We start from the raw sequence: 23,274 nt of genomic DNA, 5'->3' as shown, positions 1-23,274 counted from the left end.
GCATTATAGCGTGCCCGCTCCGACCGGTCTTAAAGGGTTAATTTTGTTCCTAGTCATCAGATGTAAGATTTAAGAAGTTGTCTATAGGACAGTAATACAATACAATGCAAGTGTGTGACCTCTACTCATACAGATGCTGGTTTTATCATAAAGGTTTAACTATTAAATATATAACTATCACAGCTTTGATCAGAAATCTAACCTTTAACTTTGGAAACCTGTATAACCTGTAAAATGTAATTAAGTAAACACAGTTAACTTAAGCAAATAACCACATATCAAACTCAATTCAAATGTGGCATTGCCCAAGACTACTTTTCCCAACATGTGTTTAAATGCTTGGTGGTTGGCCATGCTTTCAGTCCATAGAAAGTGCGCTTGTGTAGACTCAGTAAATGGCAAATTTCAAAAACCCTCTATTAACAAGGTCCAGACATTAGGATTCAGCCAGCCATTAAACTCAAACCGTAACTGGGAAATGATTAACATACTCACACATATTGGACCAAGTTTCCGGATTTTTTCTCGGTTACATAGTTACTTGGAATGTATCCTTCCTCACTGTGAAAAAACACAAACAAACTACCACATCACCACAACACACAGAGACATGAGAAACTAGGTGGTAAAACACAGAAATACAGCATGAACTCACTTATACTTGTTGCGTGCCCTGTACCAGTTGACATCACACTTATCCACGATGACATACTCTTCCCCTTTCACCAGACTCAGATCATGAGGCTCCATGCCGGGGAAGTCGTACATAGCCACGACCACCTCCTCTTCTTCAGCCTCCTCATCGTCTTCCTCATCATCCTCGGGGGTCGGAGGGGCAGGAGGAGGATTCCGACGCTGCAGGAGGAGTAGGAGTGACTACAGGCTTGCAGCTCCTGGCTTATACTGATCTTTTATATTAGTAGTACACGTGTGTGTGTGTGTGTGTGTGTGTGTGTGTGTGTGTGTGTGTGTGTGTGTGTGTATGTGTGTGAGTTACCCTCTCTTTTTTACACTTCTCTCCAGGAATCGGGGGTAGAGGTTTTCTGGAAACTAAAAAAAAAAAAAAAGGAACAGAAACAGCGAGTCAAGCATGACGCTTTTACATTTTCTCATTCAGTTTCATCTTCACCATCATCTCTGCTTTCAGTTCACGCTGACCTCTTGACCCTTCTGCTTCTGGTCACCTGTGATGTGGCTGATCAACAGCTGAGGCTTACTAAACTGTTGCAGTGCGCTAGTCAACGCCTTAGCTTTTAAGCTATAAATGTAATTTCCTGTTTTTGTCTTCTCACTTGGTGAATCAAGGGTTTCAAAATGTACTAAAATAACCATGACAACGGAGCAACTCAGTTTTATCTGAAAACCTTTACTGTGAAAGGTTCACTGACTTTTACAAATGTATTCTACTTACTGTGCGAACGAGTTTGAGGTACTCTACCAAAGTGTATTAATGTAGTTATCGCTACATTTCACTGATGACTGGAGTCACTTTGCAAACTCAAAGGTTTACATTTAAAGAAGTGGTTGGTTTATTGAAGCACTGTGGCTTCAACTGTGTGTGTGACTATACAAAACTAATAGGCTTTATCTGGGACACTTAAATGCTATTCAAGTACAACTCAGCTGCCAGTGGCCTGTTACTGCTCCACGAGGGAGTATTTTAACATACTAACTCACAGTGTGGTAAGCTGGTTGCCCAGCAGCTGACAAAAAGTGTAAAGAGGCTACAAATGGTCATTAGCACAGGCCACAAAATTATTGGCTGTCATCCTTCTCTCTCCTAGATATTGCTACCTCACCAGAGGCCAAAACATTGCCTGAGACTGCGGCCACTCTGGCCACCACCTGTCTGAGCCAGTGACCTGTAATATCTGTCCTCAGGTCACTTGCTCAGGCAGTGAGAACTCAGACTAATAGACCATGAACAGTTTCTTCTATAAGGCCATTGCCACTCTCTTACAAAAAGCAGGTGTGCTGCATTCAAACACACTGTTGGAATTACATTCTCACTATATGTTTTTATGTTTATTTTTTTATATATTATATATTGCCAAAATGATTGTAGTCTCCTAGGCACCTAGGCATGCAGGCTGCTATTACAAACATTTGTGAAAGAATGGGTCGCTCTCAGGGGTCCAGTAATAAAATTTTCTCGCTACTAAATATTCCACAGTCAGCTGTTAGTGGTATTATCACAAAGTGGAAGCGAGCGGAGACGACAGCAATTCAGCCATGAACTGGCAGCAGTGTCAGCGGATGCTGAGGCGCACAGAGGTCGCCAACTTTCTGCAGAGTCAGTCACTGCTGACCTCCAAACTTTGGGGGTGTCCAAATTCATGGACTGCATCTTCCTGAGGCCGCATTTGTAGACTGATTACGTCACAGCGACACGATGAAGGCCGTCCAAATTTGTAGACTCCTCCGAATGCAGCCGACAAATGCGTTCTCCTTTTCCCCAAATTTGAAGGATGGGTCGGGTGTATCCTTTGTGGCCCACCATATCCCAGAATTCAGAGCATGGCCCAGCCAATTCAAGTTTTTAACAATGGCCACTATTAAGTTTTAATATTACTCTTATTACTCTTGCTGGGTTACAAAATAAACTTTTAGCATATTTTCAGGCAAGAATGTAGTTGTGTAAACTTCAATATCGACTTGGTTTATCAAGACATCATATATTTGCAAAAGTGCTCGAAAGTTTTCGGAGACGTCTGTTACCCACCAGCTCCATAGCTAGCCGAGAGCTCGAGGGTCACTAGAGCCGCCGAGAATGGCAAACTCACGGCACATCATTTTCAGATCACCGTGGTCTTTCGCTACTCAGGTTAAACGTAATATATGTTACTTAGACAACCTAAAAATGTTATTGTTTGGCTTTTTTTCATTGTTTTATTTGTTCCGGAGTAAATCAGTTTGTCTGAGATCAAAGTTATTAGATTAGATTAGATTAGATAAAACTTTATTAATCCCCCGGGTGGGTTCTTTTTTTTTTTTTTCTTTTTTTCTTTTTTTTTTTTGTCTGTCCCATTTGGTTCTTTAGCCGTCAGAATTGTTGTCTGAAGACCAACAAGGATACCAAATGGATTTATTTTGCCAAATGGATCATCATGGCATTGCCGTATTGGTCCATTTGATCAACCTTTGTTGTTATTATTTATTTTATTTTCGGTTGTTACAGATGGGACAGACATGACTGGGGGATAGGAAAGAGAGGAAGGAAAAGAAAAACAGAAGGGAAGAGGGACAGTGAGAAAGGGCACTTACAAAGACAAAGAGAAAAAGAAAAAAAAATCTCCTGGATCACCTGTTGAGAGAAAAAGAAGAGAAAACAAGCAAAAAAAAAACAAAGCAACATACTAAACACAACACCATCCCGTTAATCTAGCTAAGTGTGAACAGCAGTAAATACTAAATATTGAATGTTGTTGTGCAGGACAGACAGCGCACAATGTGCTTTGAAGTAGCAGCTAAGAAAGGTGTAGTTTATGTCTACGAACAGTGAACACCCGTGTGCACACCTGTGTGGATCAGCGCGCTTGTATACAAAAGGTTTCTCCATGTAACGGTCTGCTAGAGGGTGTGGAGGGCCATAGCCCCGTCCCCCAGGGCATGAAGCAGGCATGGAGAAGATCCAGGCTTCAGACATCCAGAGGCCCCAGAGTGCGAGAGCCCAAGGTGGACCACCGGAGGGGCATCCATGCCACCCTCCTGGGAAGGGCTGAGGAGATCCCCAGACGAGGGGTCACCCAGTAGCCACGGAGCAGAAGCCAGAGGGGGCTGCATTGGCGTGCCCGCCGGCTCTGCCGGCAGCCAGCTGTGCCAGAGTGAACCGAGCCGCAGACCCCGAGGCCGGAGGCCCGGGGGGGTCCCCTTTGCCCCGGAAGAGGCCTGACCGAGCGACAGGCCCCAGGCCCCGCCAAGTAGCCACCGGGAGTGAGCTGGTGCATACCTGAGCGCCCAGCCCCGGACACCAAGAACCACCAATGCACCGACCCCTGAGGGCATCAGTCACTGGCAGGGAGTGTGGTGAGGGGAGATAGACCTCCACACTTTGGAGGGCCTGGGTGTTCCCAGAGAGGTGGAGTCTAAGACCCGACCTGACATATAAACACAGACAAACAGGCACACACAGACACAAACATGCATTCCCACCCTCATGCACACAAATACAAACACTCAGCACTCACCCAACGTAGTAATAGACATACATGGACATGTACACACAATCACACTCCCCAAACATACTCTATACCCCGGGTCCAGGTACCCTCACCCCCAGAGGGGGAAACGGCATCCAGACCCAAGAGATGTGACCCTTTCCCCCGGGGTGGAGGCAAGCAGACCGCCCCAGGCTCCGCGGCAGCAGGGAGGCCCATCGGACAGCCAACACCTCCTCCCAGCCCCCTGCCCCGATGGCTAGTAGAGAACGGGGGTGTGTGAAGACCCCATACCTCCGTCCTCCCGCTCATGTGTAGTGTTGCTGCGTGTTGTTCTAAAGTGCATTTAAAACAAGGGAGGGCATGGTGCTGCTGCCAGAGAGCAGCAGGTGTTAGCACGGCCCCTCCCGAGAACCCTCAATGTCTACATGGATTTAAAATTGCAAGAGAAATGGGTGGGTTCTTCTGGGGTTTTCACACAGCTGAATAAACGGCAAACAGAAAACTGATTAAACAGAAGTGTGAGATTATCGAGAATTTACGCCAGTGTCCTGTTATACTTTAGATAGCAAGGAGCAGACGGCCGAGTTTATTAAACTCCACCGAGACAGCGGTGACGCAAATCTGAAGACTAGACTGTCCCATTTCACAGATGTTTACTTCCGGCCTACCCGACCTTCTGAGGACCCGGCCCACGTAGAACGCAAAGGCCGGGTCCTCAGGAGGATGCAGCCCATGAATTTGGACACCCCCCTATATGTGGCCTTCAACTTAGCTCAAGTACAGTACATTGAGAGCTTCATTGGATGAGCTTCCATGGAAACAGCTGCATCCAAGCTTTACATTACCAAGCACAAAGCAAATAGTTCGATGCAGTCGTGTTAACCACACTGCCATTGGACTCGTGTTCTCTGGAGTGGCGAATCACACTTCTCTGTCTGACAATCCAACGTATGGGTCTGGGGTTGGCGGTTGCCAGGGGAACTGTCCTTGTCCGACTGCACTGTGTAAAGTCTAAAGTTTGGTGGAGGGGAATTTTGGGTTTGACCCCTTTGTTCCAATGACATGAACTCCTAACGCTTCAGCACACCAAGACATTTTGGACAACTTCATGCTCCTACCTGTGTGGGAACAGTTTGTTTGTGGCACCTTCCTGTTCAAATATGACTGTGCACCAGTGCACAAAGCAAGCTCCATAAAGACATGGATGAGTGAGTCTGGTGTGGAAGCTCTTATAGCTGCAAAGGGTGGGCTGACATCATGTTGAACCCTTTGGATCAAGATGTTACTCAAGGCAAACAAGCAATTACGTTTGGCAATATAGTGTATTTTTTTTATTTTTATGTCACATGACAATAATGATTTGCGCATTCACTGTGGACTCGGACACTTTATAGCACAGCTACCCTTTCACATTATGTGCAAGTGGCTTTGTGGTGTAACTGATATCATGATCTAAAAATGTAACATGCAACTGTTACTCTAGGACATGAATGCTCATTGTATCATAAATACAATGTCAAAAAAGGCTTTCTGTTTTATTCTATTCCAGCATACATACACAAATTATTCAGCAAATATTAAAACTGATATTTACACACATTTTATGGATTCTATGCGAAGCTCAGGGGCCAAAACTGTGAGCCAAAAAGACACTATAAAGGTCTGTAGCATTTAATGTTAACACACTGAGGTAGAATTTTGGAGTTAGTTAGTTTCCAGTATTATGCAACTGATGTGATGTGGTTGGTGCTAGCTCACACTGAGCTGACATAAAATGAGTGCAGCGAGAGGACATGAGCTTAGCAAACAGCTAAGATGTGCTGCTAATGTAAGCTAAACCTTGCTTCAGATCTGGGTCAAAGTGTCACCCCACAGGTTTATGAGACTGGTTTGTTCTTTACGAAATCCTGACTGTTAAACATGGATAAAGACATCACTTTCATTGGAGGGGGCCTGGTTGAAGCAGTGTGTGCCTTGCAGCTTCTTTGTAGACATTCTGGACAGCCCGCCTTCATTACAAGCTCCATTTGAAGGTTAATTATTTTTCACAGGTTGCTATTAACCATAAACTTAATAACAAAGTCAAGAGACAGGAAGTCTAGATGGAGTACAGAAAGCAAACATATGAGCGTCAGGCACTTACTGTCTTCTAACGGGTTGTACTGCTCACACCCCATTGCTTGTTTTTCTGCCTGGCGGCAGCAGAGCCACAACCCATCCTGCCAGAACTGAGGGTGAAACTTCACCAAGACCTCCGGGTTGTCTTTGATCTCTGGATGCACACACACAAACACACAAAACTTCAACAAAACCAGGTCTTTCCTGCTGCTTTGCTTTGAATTTATGTCTAGATTATCTAAGACTGGTTTTCCTTGATAAGCTGTATATAAAGTTAGGTTGATGCACTGCATACGCCATCACTAAAGCTGCAGCTGAAGTACAGTTCATCTCTAAATTAAAGCTAAATTACTCTGTGAAATGTTTAAACTGCAACCACAGTTGTAGTGACAGCTTGAAGTGAGGAACTCATGACTGTCACAAAAGGGTGGGTTTCCTCTTTTGTTATACCTTGCCAGACCTTTAATGCAGCTGTTTTCAGTTGTTCGTTTGTGGGCCTTCCTGCCTCAGTCAGTGCAGAAGATTCCACTCCTTTACCTTAAAAACATTTGGTTTTCTTTGACTGGAGGTTTTGGGTTATTGTCTATCTGTACTTCCAAGCGGCATGAAGTCAACTTTGCAGCAGTTGACTGAATCCCTTCATCTAGCTCCTTCCCCACACCGTTACTAAATGCAAGTGACCTATTGCCACTGTAAGCCACATGTTTTCAGGTGCTGTTGTATACTCCAGATCATAAATCATTCCAAGCCCTGTTCTTACTTTTTTCTTCCCATATTTCTGGTACGAGTTCATTTTAATGTCACCTGCTCAAAAAAAGCAGTTCTGTCCAGGTTTGGCTGGTCCAGATTTTTTTACTACTTTAATTTGGCATTTCCGTTCTTAAGGATGATTCATGGTTCATAAATCTTGCATTCAGTATTTTCTCTTACCAAGTTTTCTCTGGAAAATAAATTGTCTACCACTTGGAGGGTGCTCTTTATTAGGTTGAATGTTCTTAAGAGTTTGTCTTTATCATGGCAAGGATCCTGTGATCCTCTACCAGTGTAGTCTCTTGTGACCGTCTGGGTGTTTTTAAGTTATCTTTCTTTTTTTTTTAAATTCTCAATATGCACCAGATAGATGTCAATTTGGTCACTTCTAAGGTTCCCGATCTCTGATTAATTTATTTTGGCAGCTTTAGGATTGTCTGTTTTATTTGCACTGTGGCTTTCAAATGTAAAACATCTTTTTGAATCAACTCCAGACCTTTACCTTTTTCATAATTTCAGTGTAAATAATGAAAGAAAAGTAACATCAGTCCATGACACAATTTTTTATCGACTGTCCACTTGCTTCCAGTCCATGCGAAAGTGAGGCTACATTTAAAAACGTGTAATTATTAAAGATTTCATCCAACTTGTTCATGAAGATGCTCAAATTAAAGAAAGTTTGAGTGATTTTAATTTCAAACTGAATAAACTGAATAATAGTGTCCAAGGGAACAGTTTCCTGAATGATGTCCCCAAGTCTAGCCTTTCTGTTGTGTTCGGGTCAAATCTGACTGATTTACAAATTAAAAAACTCATAAATGTTGTGTTTTACATCCGATTGCCTCGAGGCCTTATGACATCCTCCACACTGTGCACTTGAACATATAAAAGTGATGAGCACCTCTTTCGTTGAATTTTGAGTGTTTTTATCAACTATGTTACATCTGCTGTGTTCCCGGTCAAAGGTGACCGCCATAGAAAATGAATGGAAATCCCTCCCCCTCTTTGGCCTCTGACCCCCTGAATTATCCACTGAATGGCAAAATGAAAGACCCACTTTACGACCCATTAACCCAACCACTGAACTGAATTTGGTGGTGAAAAATGTTTCTTTTGATAATTTAAGAGCTGTTAAAACAGACCGGTCAATTGTGACCGGAGCACTAAAGTAAGGGGGGTGGGGGTGAACACAACAGGAGGGCTAGAGCTGTCATTCACAGTTGAAGCTGAAATATGTAGAGTATCCCTTCTTAACTTGGTGTTTTTGAGACTTTGAGATGCACCCATTTATAGTCCTAATGACTGATACTTGCATTGTTTAAATAAAGAAAATTAAATTATTTAGAATAAAAAGATCAACAAAATAAAAAGACCATTGTGATCAGTGCATCTCTAGAAGAACATCAGTAATGATACACAGTTCAAACTATAAAAAAAAAAAGTGAACTAACCATTGTACTTCTGAGGTTTGAGAAATCAGGTCAAATTACTAAGCAGTACCCAGTGCTTCTGTTGAGTAAAATAAATGCTAAATTTCTCATGACAGGAACAACAAGAACAATGGAAACAGTGCAGGGGTGCTGGGAGGTCTTTGCATGTGTGAAAACCAGTTTGTGCTTTGTGGTTCAAAGTGTGAAAAAACATCTCTGCAGTACTTCAGATGTCTAAACTCGCAGTATGAGCTTTCATACCCTACCCCTGTATATATGTGCATTCGCTCGTTTTTCACAGAACAAAACAGGGACTGACCATCTTTGAGGCCCTGGACCCATCGACTTCTGCTTTCATGACTTGGAGCAAATACATAGAGGGTGTTGGTATCGTACACCACCTGGACACAAACACACAGATCTGTCTGCTAACATAGTTTTATGTAGATTTCAAAGCTGTATAGGCATGGTTTAATCTTACAACAAAACAAGAAGCACTCTGAAAGCTTAAACATACTTAAGAGGTTCATAATGCAGCAAGAATAACACACCTCAGACTCAACTTGAAAAAAAAGGCAGATGTGAAATGTAAAAGTGTGGTTACAGGTTAAATTTGGCATAATAATTGGATGTAAACTATAATGTGATATTTAAAATCCCCATATACCAGATATACCAGTGTCATTTCCTAAATGTTCCTGATACAAACAGAGTAAAATTTAAGCATATTTTTTAAGATGTTTTATGAAAGTTTGAGCTTATTGTGTCTTCAAGAAAAGGTCAGAGGTCCAAAATGATGTAATATTTTAATTTGTATAAGGGGCTTAGCAAGAAAGTGACTGGACTTCTTTAAGTTTCTTGAAGACGTTTCACCTCTCATCTGAGAAGCTTCTTCAGTTCTCAAACCAAATGGTGGAAAGTCCCAGTTGTCCCCTAAGAGGGACGTTGACCCACTATTGATCAATTCAAGAATGGTACTGCATTTGCGTCTATTTTCATAGTTGTTTTCCTATTAAAAAAAGGGTTTTCTAACCCACGCAAATGTACTCCCATGCAACAGTGCATAGCTTGACTGCTACTGTAACTGGTTAACAAGCCAAGGAACAGAACAGAGAAGTGACGGAAGCACCCACAGACACGGGAAAAGCATATAAAATCCACACAGAAAGTCTGTACCCTGGATTCAAACCCAGGAGGTTGTTGCTATGAGGCGAGCATCCTAACCTCCACACCACACCACCCCACAACATCCTGCCACCCTGCTTACGTTTTGTCAAATGAAATTCTAGTATTTTATTAGTCTTTTACTTAGGAGTAATAAGGAGATTGACATGCCTGTTTTTTATCCTAGTATAGTTTATGAAACCAGTTCACTGATAAAGCTAGCTAACATTAGCTGCTAACTTAGTACTGCACTCTTTTGTCCAAATATGGTTTCTTATGGCATCAAGGCTTTAAAATCTCCAGAACTGAATGGGCGATGTCCTGGTGTCTACCTTTTACATATAGTCTTTGTCTTCTAGCCCACTTATATATAAGGACACTGGTGTACATTATCAAAGTAATTACATTCCCTTTAGATGCTGCTTAACTTTGAATGTTACTATAGGTCTTAAGAACAGTTTGCATGTTGACCTGTTTCTCCTGTAGGACTGTTCAGACATTTCCACAAATCTTACACTACTCATTAACTCGACAGTGTGCATATAAAGAAAGAGGTCTCTCTAGTTGCAGGTGAGAGTGTGGTAGTGTGTTTGTACCTGAAAGGGGTATTTGTTCTGGCAGGGGATGACCCCTCCTCCATTCTTGACAATCTCCACACATCTGATGCGACTCACTTCAATGGAGCCCCTCTTGAACTTCTTCTGTTGATGCAAACATCATGTCATTTTTTAATTTTTGCTGTCTTTGTAATATTATCCAACTTGAAGTCTTATACACTTTGACATTTTGTGCTGACATAGCATATTTGCACATTAGCAGTAATCAAATGATTGTTGAACTAATTTGACGTGTAACTCATTTCCTTCAGCAGAATTTTTGATTTAAACTGGGATAAGAGCCCTGGATGCAGCTATGTGGGCATTCCTGGAAAAACTGAAAGTGAACACTCAGCTTAAAACAGGGTGTTGCTACCTGAACCAACGAGATGTTTAAACAGACATTTTCACAGTTTCACAGTTGAAGGGCATAGATCATATTAAAACAATGTAGATTGATGACACTGTGCAGTACAAATGAACCGGAACCATTAGCTTAGCTTAATATAAATAGAGATAAATGACTATTCTGGCTCAGTGTAACATTAAAGAGCTACTGCTGACTCAATGACTTTAATGTTTTTTGATGAAACACCCACATGCACCTGCTATTTATTTAACCAAAAGGTTAAAAATCAGCATTTCAAAGGTTAAAAGTCAGGAGAAAAAAAAGGAAAGGTACCACAAAAGCAAAATTACAATATGTACCAAAAAGAGAGGAAAAGTCATTTTTTAAAAGGCAATATTTTGATCCAAAGTATAATGCATGAAAAACTGGTATAAAATGACCAAATACCAAAAAACTTGGTATAAAAATAAGATGCTTTTCTTCCCTGGAAGTTAGACTTCTGCATCATCTCTGCTGTTGTTGAATTCTCCGATAGCTTTCACTTCAGCATTCTTTGAAAACCGCGTCTCTCTCTAATAATGTCTCTAAAATAACTGCTGAACAGGAGCCCAGCTTGCTGTTTCCAGTTTTCATATTCAAGTAAGCTGACTGGATACTGAACATGTTTCACTGGCAAGTTCAAAGATCTAATTCCCAGACTATGCTATAGGATTATAGTATGGAACCAGGTAAGCATGAACTCTGAACCAGTGCTTCTCCTTATTGTCTGTTATTTGTGTCTTGTTTGTATAAAACATGGCTAAAGTTTCAAAATGAAGTCACTACATGTACAAGTAATCTATGTGAGCCGAAACCCAAGTTGCAGACTGTTCCGAACACCCCTTTTCCGTCCTTTTTTTCTCCCCAATTTTGGTTTTGGATCTGTATGATGTCATAGAGAGGGGATATCCCTAATATGGTCATCAAAACCCGCAATCATTCATTTCTATGAGAGGCAGCCAGTCAGAAGAAGCTCTGTTAAAGTAAGGGTGGCCTTAACGGAAGGGGGTTAAATCAGGTTGTAGGAGAGACTGTAAAAAAATAAATAAGAGTTGTTTTGGTATTTTAATCATGCAAAATTACTCCAATAAAGTTCAGGAATAAAGTTACAGAGCTGGACATGAGCAGAATAAGTCTGCTTTAAGAAAAAGCAAAAATGATCAGATTTTCAGTGCTCGTCTTGCTCATGATCCATCACAATTCACAGGTTGTTGTAATGTCTGAGAACTAAAATCCACTGAGATGTCAGGGAGACTTACAGTCACATCATGTACAAATGAATGTTGTTTCACTAAAGTCAAACCAGTACTGTAGGAGTAGTGGATGAACGCTTCACCATTACATAATCTCATCAGTACTAAAGGAGCTAAAAATAAAAATACAACAAGTGAACAGAAACTGAAAGCGACCTCAGCTCTTCCATCGTAGTATGTCAGCCGGCTCTTGGTGAGGACGAACAGCCTCTCCTTGTAGTTCAGCGGCGACGTCCTCTTCTTCTGCTGCGAACGCTTGATTAGCAGCTCCTCCAACAGCAGGTCCGCACTCATCCTGGCCCCGCCCACGGCCTCAGCCCATTGGTGGAAGACGTCAGACCGCAAAGGTATGGAGCTGATCTAAGAGAGATGACCACATTCCCAGATTTAACTCATTCCTCCTTCCAGATAAACCCTCCTTTAGATTTGTTGTTCCAAAATAGTGAATATATTTCCTGAGATGAAACAAATTAGAACCAGATCTGTATCATCAATATGGCCACAAACAGGAAGTCCTCCTTTGTCTGTGACCACATTGTTCTTCTACCACAGTAAAACTTTATCTTTAACAAATGTTATCTCCTAAATTTCTGGTGGTACAGAGCTTTTTGGGAAGCTGGACACAGTGAGCAGCTCAGAGGGATTTTATTGCACTTTCTGTGGAAGCCTTATTTAGCAGGGATTTATTTTTGGTCATTACATTCACCCATATTCTGAGGAAGTGCAGCCATCTATACCGAGCTTTCATTATGACCTATTTCTGTCTGCCTGATTCTGCGTTTTTTTCTTTAGAGCCACAAGGCTCATAAGCACCGTCTCTGTTTACATGCGACGCACACTGATTTCCTTTATTTCACCGGCAACGCTCAGTTATCTTTATAATAACAGTTTAGTTTCACTTGTGTTAACTCATTACACCTCACCCTTTGTTGTTTATTTTCTTCTAGAAAGATGTGATTCATCCAGGATAAGATTTAAGAAGGGCTTACAGATCTCTTTTTACTTTTAAGAGTGAATAACATGATTTCAGTTTGGTTTGGCTTCTTTTTCTAAGTTAAAGCTGCTCCGTGTAACACCATAAAAACACCATATATGTCGCTTTAACAAAGTCATGAACTCTAACGACCTTTGCACTCAGTGGCCTCACAAGCTATTCATTCACTGTCAGCTCATTATGCAGTGATCACATAGCTCTCTTGCTGATTATCAGCTCATTTGCTGTGATTGATTCAATGGCCCAAGTTCAATCAGCACAAACTACTGAGTGTGATTAATAAAAACATGTGGGCATGTAATTCATCGACTAGAAATTACCATAGTCACTAGCATTTATGGGTAGGTGAGTAGCATATTAAGCTTACCAACCACATCCGATAGTCAGTACATCTTTAGTGGTGGTTAATCATCCAGTAAAACACTGAGTCAATCAATAATGTCAAACTAAAAGAGGTGTTTTGTCTCGAGCTGATGCAGGATGTGCTCTTATCTGTGTCCGCTCAATGCAAAGCTCTTCTCTCAGTTTGAACTTATCAGGTGATTTACAAATTTGGTTGGTAAGTAATAAGTAATTCCGTGCAAATCTATCAGAGGCAAGGCAAATGGTTAGCTGGATTACACAGAAGCCTTTTGTTTCTGCTTTGCGAAACAAGTAATGGGAGCGTTCAACATCAGGAGGCAGATTGGGTCGGGCGTGACCAAGCAGCAACATCTGAGGTTAAAAATACATGCCAATGCTCAAGTGCCAACGCATTTCCCACAGGGGTCACCTTAAACTGTCACCAAAAGTGCATAAATACCCACGGACTCCTAATTTTACAATTCTCAAATTCAGCTGTGGAAGTCACATTTTTGCTAAAAAAAAAAAAAAAAAAAAAGGAAGAAGAAGAAGAAGAAGAAGAAGAAGAAGAAAAAAAGCGGTTTCTAAGAAGTTCATGATGGGAAAATTCACCCAAGTCATTCGTTTGAATTTTTCTGAGGCTTAATTTGGGGGTCTGTTTGTAAGGCTGCATTAGCCAAGCGTCTCATTGAGTGCGTTCACAACACTGGTTCCTTATTGGAATTAGCTGACAAATAATATGCTTCAGTATTTCACTTAGCCTGTCACTTAGCATGAACCAGCAAGTATGTGTCTGTGTGATGCATCCAAGCAAGCATTCACAGAGCCCTTTAAACTGCCAGAGTCCAGAAACCAGCAGGTGACTTCCTGGTGGCATTCGATGTGCTTCAGACACGTGTTACTGCTGCTCGAACCAAAAACGAGTCAAAAAACAAAGCTGGGTTGAGGCAGAGCAGAAGAGGCATCTTATCTTGGTCTCATGTGACTGTTTAATGGATCAAAATGCATAACGCTAACGTCTTGATGCATTCTCAATCATCCAGAAAAGTAAATCTCCAAAAGTTGAATCTGTTCATCTGGACGTAGCGTTCTGTGGGAGAAACGTTTCGTCACTCATCCAAGAAGTCACTTGGATGAGTGACGAAAAGTTTCTCCCACAGAACGCTACGTCCAGATGAACAGATTCAACTTTTGGAGAGCATAACGCTAACCTAAAACCTTAAACACTTGATGTAACAGACATGTCAACGGTTTCCTTTATATAACTGTATGTATGGGATAAACATGTTAACAGTTTTCATGCTATATCTCGAGCTACTCCGAAGGGTGACAAAGGCAACACCTGTCTTACTGGCATTGCACAATGAAGCACATTTGTTACTGGTGCACTGTGGCTCCTTAGTCAAAGGTCAAGTTGTTCCCCTCTTCACCTGCTACCTTCTTTATTTTCATTTCAGGAAGCGGTAAAGCATCCTTTGACTATGAATAGTCCCCACAGAACACATTCACATGTAATCCTAACAGTGCATTCGTCCATTAAACATAAATCCTTCACTGCTTGGGTACAGTTTGGATTTGAAACAAGGCCAAGATTCTTCACAGTAGTGTCCGTTAGGTTTTTCCAACCGCACTTAAATGCAGCAGAGGGAAGGTAGCGCACACCGGTGATTTGAAGCGTATCGCGGGTTGTACACCTGTTCTCAGGTGATACTACACGGTCCTACTACATATATATACTAGTTGTATACTGTATTTTTTTAATCTGTACTGTCCGATTAAATACTAATATGGATATTGTACAAAGCAGCAGCTGAAAGCAGGTCCACTGGTGTTTGTTTATACTGACGCTGCAGCATCACCCCCACAAAATGAAAGCGTTTCAACGTTATTAAGCGTTTTTGCATCGTATCCTCTGTTTTAAACTCACAGTTTTTTAAACTCACAGAGTTTAGAAGCGGCACATCTAAACTCTGAACTCGCAGGTCCGCGGTTTCGTTCGCGGACAGCAGAACACAAAAGGCAGAAAGTTTACAGGAACTGTGGAAAAAGGGATCCCTTACCTCCGCGCCTCATTTCCCAGTGTCTCCTCACTTGGTTGGAGTCCGTGGGCCTCCCATGTCGTTGTGAATCTCAGGAGCGGGATTCAGGAAATAAAGAGAAACGCACCGGCTCACGGGCACGCGCACTTCCTCGTATTGCGCTGCAGCACGGTGATCGCTGAGTGAGTTGCGACTGATTTAGACCTCTGGGGTGGCTGCGTCACCAGTGGGTGACCGTCCCCCGTCTCCAGCTTTCACGCGTGTACGTGCTGTTAATTACCTCGTGTTTCGTGCAGAAGAAGCAAATGAGATGCCGGGATTTTCTTCCATCACGGGTCCCACTTTTGTTGGGATACTCATGGTTTTTTTTCCACTTCCATCTGTGATGAGCCCTGTTACACCTGAGCAAACAAAGTATCTTTCACACACACACACACACACACACACACACACACACACACACACACACACACACTATAAATCAAAAACTAGCAGCATACAGTCATAATAAAACACAAACTGACATGATGAGTCAGCATACAACAAGTACTCTCATTTATAAAATTCCTCACTCAGTGCTCCTTTCCACTGGAGCAGCTGCTACATGCACCACAGACTCATGTTGCAGTTTGAGTTCATGTGTTTAACATATAAGTGGTAACAATGGTTCATTGCTACGCAGCCGTCTGAGCTTCATTGTTCAGGCCTTGTACTGCTCAGATCTCACGTCCTGGTGCTGTCCTCACCCTGCTCTCTTCTTTCCTTCCTCTTTTGACAGGCACATTTTTGCTTTGCTTGCTAAACACAATTTAAATGCAGCACTGCCGGCAAACCTCTCCATAAGGTGAACATAGTTGAGGTCAGTGGGTTTGCAGACATTTTGCACAAATTGACAAGGAACAAGGTGCGGAAGTACAAGCGATACATTTCCCAGCATGCTCCTCTGCTACCAAAACATTTCTGATAAAGTGACCGTTTTAGTCAATGGAGTGTGCAATGACAGAGTTTGCACTGACAATTCATTTCATAAGGAAAATGTAAACTGCATATCATGTTTAAACAGATAGTAGAGCTGTTACTATAACACTAGAATTTTGAGAGTCAAGTGAAATGTAAAGAAAATGCACCTTGGAAAATGATTTTCACTGGACCCTTCCTACCTTCAAAGTCATTTAGTGTTAGCTTGGCTGTCCTGTCAGACATTACACTTTTTAAAATTTGTGTGCAACTTTCCATAAAAGCAGTGGGCAGAGAGGAGTTTTCAGATTAAAGAGCACCATCAACTATTAAATATTTCCTAGTGTGTTGTCAGACTAATTTGACCAGTCAAATGATCTCACACACTGCTGACCTCTTTCTCTTTGATGGGCACAAACTTACAGGGGGTTTATTCTTCTGTGTTAAACCTTCCACAAACCTTAAACCTAAACACACACCCCTTTTGAAATGCTATGACAAAACCTGCAGCTTAACCTGAGATGCATCTCCATGGAAATGTCACGCTGCACTCGGCAACTAGCCTGCTCACTACCATCAATCAGTACCATCCATGGTGACACAATGCCAGCTATGGCATGGTGACACAATGGTTATCTGACAGCTGTGCTGGTTATCTGACAGCACAGCTGTCAGATAACCAGAGCGGTGAATAAAGAGAAAAAGTCTCATAATTGTACTTGTTTCTATTGTCACTGGCACCACATGAAACACTAGGACACAACCACAATGCAATTAAACCCATGCTCAGTCATGAATGCTAGCAATGGCATCAGCTTCTTATGTAGTTTAGATCGCAAGCCAACGGCTGCTCCTTGGCTGATTGATTTGTGCTTCTTGAGAAACATGATAATCTCTGGAAGAGAAGCTCCACCCACCTGCTTATCAAACCTTCTGTTTGTAAGGGGCAGCCAATCATAAAGATGTTATCTTAAGGAAAGAGGAACTGAAACAGATGTTTGATGCAGATGAGGGTGGATTTGAAGGGCTGCACCAAGGTCGAGTATACGATAAATAACAATGATTTTGAACTACCCCAGTAGAGTCCAAGAATAAAAATACAAAAATAGATATGCGTAGGTGTGTGTGTGTATATAGAGGAAATTGAATTAAATTAAACTTCTTTTTTTTTTATACGCATATATGAACAGTTTACCCTGCCATGATGAACTGACTAGAGTGGATAGACATCTTAAATTAAATTATAGCATTTGGCTTGATATTTTATGTCTTCTTAAACTTTTTTATTTAATTTTATTATGTGTTTAAAAAATGATTGACAAGAACAGCAGGCCTACAGGACACACTAGGTAAATTAGCCAAACTTCACCAGGGATTTATACTTATGTGTTAAATCTAATGTAATTGCTTGCATCCAACACGGTGATAAGGACACACACACACACACACACACACACACACACACACACACACACACACACACACACACACACACACACACACAAATCATCTTCCCGGGGCCTATCGCAGAGTTTTTAAGCCTGTGTTTAAGATTAATGCATAATTTTTAAGGCTGGGGTTCTCATAAGTACTTTAAGCTTTAATCGAGTTTGAGTGCAGGATTGAGCCTTGAGTTTTTTCAGACTAATGACTTGTCTGTACTTTATTTCATTGTTGACGTAAACTTTCTAACACATTTCATGGTTTTACTTTTTTTATGCTGCTGGTTTCATTTCTTTTATTAGACTGTGGAGGCATGACACTTCCTGTGGGTATACACTTCATGGCAGGCACTTTGAACCATTATTATCTTTACTAAAAACAAAGTAGAAGCAGCAGCGAATGACTGAGAACGGATTGTTATGGATTACAGGTCTTTTTAGTGTTGATGACTGATAATCAAATATCAGACGCATAACGTTCTTTTTTGTTTCTTGTTTAGATTTGAATCTCTGTCAACATTTTGTACCAGAGGTCGGAGTCATATTTGGGAAAACTGTTAAAAGCAAAAAGTGTTGCTCATAATCAGCATAAACAAAGTTAGGTTTTCCAAAAGACCTTCAGTTTCAGCAAATGCCCCTAAAAATGTCCTCTAGGTCCATTTAAAATAGGCGTATAAGTCACTTACAGTATCTCAAAGGCAGTACATGGAGGAGGTTGGGATGGATAGATGGATAAACAAAATCTGGAATATTTTACTAGATATTCTTGGGTATTTTTCACTTTTTGTTCTTTTTAAAATATGGTCTTTCTTCAAACTGAACATTTTTGACAAGGAGGAAGACCACACATGACAAATGTCTTGTGGTGGAGAGGAAACGTCTCCATGGCACGGCTACGTCTGCAGCCTTTCTGCAGCTCGGACACCAAGCATTTCACCACATGTTGTACTCTGTATGATTGTGTATGTGACAAATAAAGGTTGTTTGTTTAAAAGGAAAAGAGAAATCTGCACAGTGCCATGTACCCTGGTAGGCTCAGGTGATTAAAGGATAACCCTTACATGTTTTGCTGTTATCAGTAAGAGTGGGCTGCGACTTCCTTTCAAACTGTGGGAGGGGTGTCACACCACACGGCTGATAGCTGAGTGGAAAATATTTAATGCTGCTTGTGCTGCTGTGTTGGAGGGTTGGTTTTGGAAAGTCTTTGGATCCTGTAAAGAGTGACGACAGCTCTCTGTGAATATATTTTCTAAAACTCACTTTTGAAAAGACATTTTCAAAAGTTAGACCACCTTTGAAGGTGGAAGCATTTATAATGGCAAATATTTTGGAAAATTGAAAAACAAAATATGATAAGTTGACCTTCTCAGCTTTTGATCATTTTCTGTTATTACACATACTGTGGATGCTCATATTAAACATAGCCAAATGCTGTAAAATGCCCTTAAACATAGTTTATTTTCTGCTCTTGGCTCTGTGTGACATCAGAGGGAGGTGATTTCCCAAATATGGTCATCTCAGGAAAGCAGCGTTTGCTGTGACCACAAGAGTCTCATAAAGAGCTAAAATGGCACATGTCCAACACAGGATGTACTGAAGGTGATGCTAATGTAAGATATATATACTGAAGACTCTACAGTCCAAGTACACACACAAGTGTGGATTGATAGGAATAGTTACCAGGAGAAAGCTTCTTACTAAAAAGTTTGGCTGTAATGCACAGCAGTGTGTTTGGGAAAAAACCAAACACAGCATATCAAATGTTGGTGGCTTTGTTTTACAGGAACTGACAGTTTGCAGGCATGATGTCGACCATGAATTCCTCTGTATACCCAAAATATTCTAGAGATGAACATGAGGCCATTTGTCCAGTTGCTAAATCTTGGATAAAGCTGGACAATGATCGCTAGCACAGATTTGCTGGAAAAGAAAATAACAAAGGTGCTGCAATGGCCCAGTCAAAGTCCAAGCCCAAACCTGACTGAAATGCTGTGTTGCAACCTTAAGACAGCTCTGCCAAGTTATTGCTGCTGAAAGTTCTGCAAGCTGTTTAATCATGATGTATACTTAAGTTTTCACAGGACTGCAGAGAGTCCCATAAAAATTTTATTGTATGTCCGTATTTTTGTATAACTGTACAACAGTCTAACAAAGAGTATAATAAACTGTGAATCACGCAAAGCTACTATGTCTGCTGTGTCCGCTCTGGTGCAGCTGGCTGCCAGCAGGGCCTGCGGGCTCGTCACTGCAGCACTCTGTGGCTTCTGCACAGTGGTTGCTGGGTGACCCCACGTCTGGGGCTCTCCTCAGCTCGTTCCGGAAGGGTGGCGCAGTTGCTTCTCCGGTGGTCCTCCTTGGGTTTTCGCACTCTGGGGGGCCTGTGGATGTCCGGGCCCGGGTCTCCTCCACGCCCGCTTCATGATCTGGGAGGGAGGGCTATGGCTCCCCACACCCTCTAGCAGATCGTTATATGAAGAAACCTTTTGAACTTAAGCGCTCACGCACACAGGTGTATACACGGGTGCTTACAGACACAAACTATATCTTCTTTGTCTGCTACTTTTAAGCATATTGTGCACTGTCGGTCCTGCATGCTGCTCAATAACATTCAATATTTAGTATTTACTTTTACTTACACGTATCTAGGTTGTTGTGTCTATATTGTGTTGTTCTCTCATTTGTTTTCTCTTTTTAGGCGGTGAGCCAACAGATTTTCTCAGTGTCTTCTTTTACTGTCCCCCCCTTCCCCTCTGTTTTCTTTCTTTCTTTCTTTCTTTCTTTCTTTCTTTCTTTCTTTCTTTCTTTCTTTCTTTCTTTCTTTCTCTTTCTCCCTTTCCTTATAATTGTCTGTCCAATTTGTAATAACTTAAAATAAAATAAATAAACAATGATAATATAGATTAATCAAGTGGAACAATATGGCATTGGCATATTTTCTCCACTTGAAAAAATAAATCCGTTGCGCATCTTTCCTGGCCTTCAGACAACAATTCTGATGCTAAAGTACCGAACGGGACAGGCAAAAAAAAAAAAAAAAAAAAACAGTAATGGGAAAGGCCCTCTAATGTGAAGTGTCTGCCAAGCAGTGCAAGTTACCACTGTTTAACCATTTAATGATCAGTCTAACAGTGAACTACTATATTACATATTTTTAAACTGCAGTTGAATAAAAGCAGAAATATGAAAAATAAGGTTTTACACTTGACTGGGTTGAACATAAACAAACACAATTCAGGAAAAATGATGAAACATGTCACTTAAACATGACTCAAGCCTTCATGGAAGAGAAAAAAAACAGGGGGTTTCCCATCACTTGAGCCTTGACTGGAACTCTTTAAATCGTGTCATATTCTTCTTCTTCTGTCATGCTTCAGTAGTAGACTGGAGAATAAGAGCCACCATCTGGTTATCTCAATGAACCACTTCCTAATGTTTGCTTTCTGCAGATGAAAGCTTGCTTTTATTTAAAAATGTCAGACTTTCAGACTCCTATAGCGCCTACCTGAGGACAAAGTATAGACAGGCTGTGCTGGGGGTGCTCCCTGTCCTTAATGAATTGTGGAAAACCGTGGTAGTGTGAATGTCTTATTGTAATCGGAGGGCTGTTCCCATGTGAAACTGTTGAGGTCACCCCAGGTAAGGTGAGAGTGGCAATCAAGAGTGCCCTTTCTCCCCTCTTTAATGAGGCCAGTCTTCACATTTTGGACCAAGAAGACAAACAGTCAGCTGAGACTGAAGAAGTCACTTGTATTAGTGATGAGATGTTTCTCCCACTGAAAATATTACGTTCAGATGAACGTTGAACAGAGGTGGTGGATTATGTCACCAGCTATCAACCATCTGTAGTACAAAGCTGTCTTGGGTTGTCTTACCAGGTGTTTCAACCTCTGCTTTCATTTAGCATCAGGTGACCTAACCTGGTCACACGATGGTTCTCACAGTGGTTTTATGCACAGTGACAATGATCACACCTTTTTTTTGTTTTGTTTTGTTTATACTTTGGCTGATGTGATGAATCACATCATTAATAAAAGGTCAGTGATCATCAGCACCACCTCCAAGGAGGCAGCTCCCACTAAAATACCTGGAGTTTTAGAAGTGACAAATTCTCTTGGATGAGGGGGAAATATTTTCACGAATCTAGAACAGTCTAGCTAAATTTTTTTCATACGCTCATGACTTTAAAGTCCTGAATTACTGAGAATGTCTCCCAACCACCCCGGGGCCTTCTTCATGTATGACATGCCCAAAAAACTTAATCCAGGAGGCTTCCTAGTCACATGTGCAAACCACCTCAAGTGGCTCATTTCGATTTGGAGGAGTAGTGGTTCTGGGACAGCTCAGTCACCCTTGGGATGAAGATTATTTCTGCTGCTTATATTCACAGCCTCATTCTTTTGGTCATTACCGGAGCTCGTGACTGTAGGTGAGGGAAGAAACTTAGATCGAGTAGTAAATTGAGAGTTTTGCTTTGACACTCAACTCCTTTTATCACAATGACCCATACAGCCCTGCTGCAGCTATCCTCAGTTGTGAATGAGATTAAGGTGTGACCACAACATGTAGGTGTTGGTTAGCTGTGTGTGTACCTCATCATTTTGAGTTTGCTGAACTAATTTTAGCAGCTCTGCTATATCTTTGATCTATCTCACTCAGCCAATCACGCGGAGGCTAGAAACCTTTATAGACCTGGTACCAGAAAGGTGAAAATATTCTAATAAGGCATCTGAAATAACATTTTCCTGACCTTTCTGAAATAAAACTCTTACAGTTATCTACTTTACACTGGACAAACCTATACCCCATGAAATATTTTTACATGCTTTTATTTTACACTAAAGGAATGACTGGATGGGACACTTTCAAGTCACAGAAAGAATTTATGACTTTATGATCCTCTAATCACATACAGTGACCTTGAACTCTGAGCTCCCTCGACAGCATTTGGATAGCTCATAATTAGGCTACCTCTGGTAGAGCTCATTTACAGGACAGGTGAATCTTCTGTGGACCAGATGTGGCCAACAATTATGAAAAAAGGGTGGAGATGTGGCTGAGCTGAAGCCTGAATGAGGTCAATCAGGGGCAAATAGAAAACCTGTGTGAGTAACACAGGGTCAAACATTTCTGTTAAAACAACATCATTCCTTTTTAAAAAAATCTTCGCTAAAGAACTAACACAAAATAAAAAGAGCAGCTTGAGTCAAAGGACCAGATTTTGAACTGGCTCCGACGGTAATAGCAGCTAAGCGGAGGATAAAATATGAGCCCTGTTTTTGCATTATGAGCCTTAGTGTGTGTGTGTGTGTGTGTGTGTGTGTGTGTGTGTGTGTGTGTGTGTGTGTGTGTGTGTACGGGTTCGTACTATCCTGGTGGGGACCAAAATCTGACTTTTACTATCCTGGTGGGGACTTTCTGCACCGTGGGGACCAAAATCCAGGTCCCCTCGGGGTTGAAAGCAATTTTCACACTCAAAATGCGGTTTTACTGTCAGGGTTACAATTAGGTTATGGTTAGGTTTAGGGTAAGGGTTAGGGTTAGGCATTCATTTTTAATGGTTAGGGTTAGGGTAAGGGGCTAGGGAAAGCATTATGTCAATGGGATGTCCCCACGAGGATAGCAAACCAGACATGTGTGTGTG

At 41.5% G+C, this 23,274-nt stretch overlaps 1 protein-coding gene across 1 annotated transcript in view; it reads right to left on the bottom strand.

The window, feature by feature from the left end:
• tec (tec protein tyrosine kinase) overlaps nucleotides 1–15,329 on the bottom strand; it is a 30,698-nt gene extending 15,369 nt beyond the window's left edge. Inside the window, exons 1-8 of the mRNA XM_063462183.1 lie at nucleotides 15,256–15,329; nucleotides 12,016–12,219; nucleotides 10,219–10,323; nucleotides 8,778–8,859; nucleotides 6,304–6,432; nucleotides 998–1,050; nucleotides 656–855; nucleotides 496–561 (exon numbers count right to left, since the gene is read on the bottom strand). Of these exons, the coding sequence (XP_063318253.1) occupies nucleotides 496–561; nucleotides 656–855; nucleotides 998–1,050; nucleotides 6,304–6,432; nucleotides 8,778–8,859; nucleotides 10,219–10,323; nucleotides 12,016–12,153 (773 nt within the window). The 5' untranslated portion in view covers nucleotides 12,154–12,219; nucleotides 15,256–15,329. The remainder of the gene's footprint in view (nucleotides 1–495; nucleotides 562–655; nucleotides 856–997; nucleotides 1,051–6,303; nucleotides 6,433–8,777; nucleotides 8,860–10,218; nucleotides 10,324–12,015; nucleotides 12,220–15,255) is intronic.
• Nucleotides 15,330–23,274: the final 7,945 nt, after the last annotated feature.

The sequence above is a fragment of the Pelmatolapia mariae genome, linkage group LG3_W (assembly GCF_036321145.2).
Source record: "Pelmatolapia mariae isolate MD_Pm_ZW linkage group LG3_W, Pm_UMD_F_2, whole genome shotgun sequence".
In the NCBI taxonomy this organism is placed as follows: Eukaryota; Metazoa; Chordata; class Actinopteri; order Cichliformes; family Cichlidae; genus Pelmatolapia; species Pelmatolapia mariae.
Note: the sequence above shows the minus strand (reverse complement) of the source record. Positions and strands in the feature narration are given on the sequence as shown.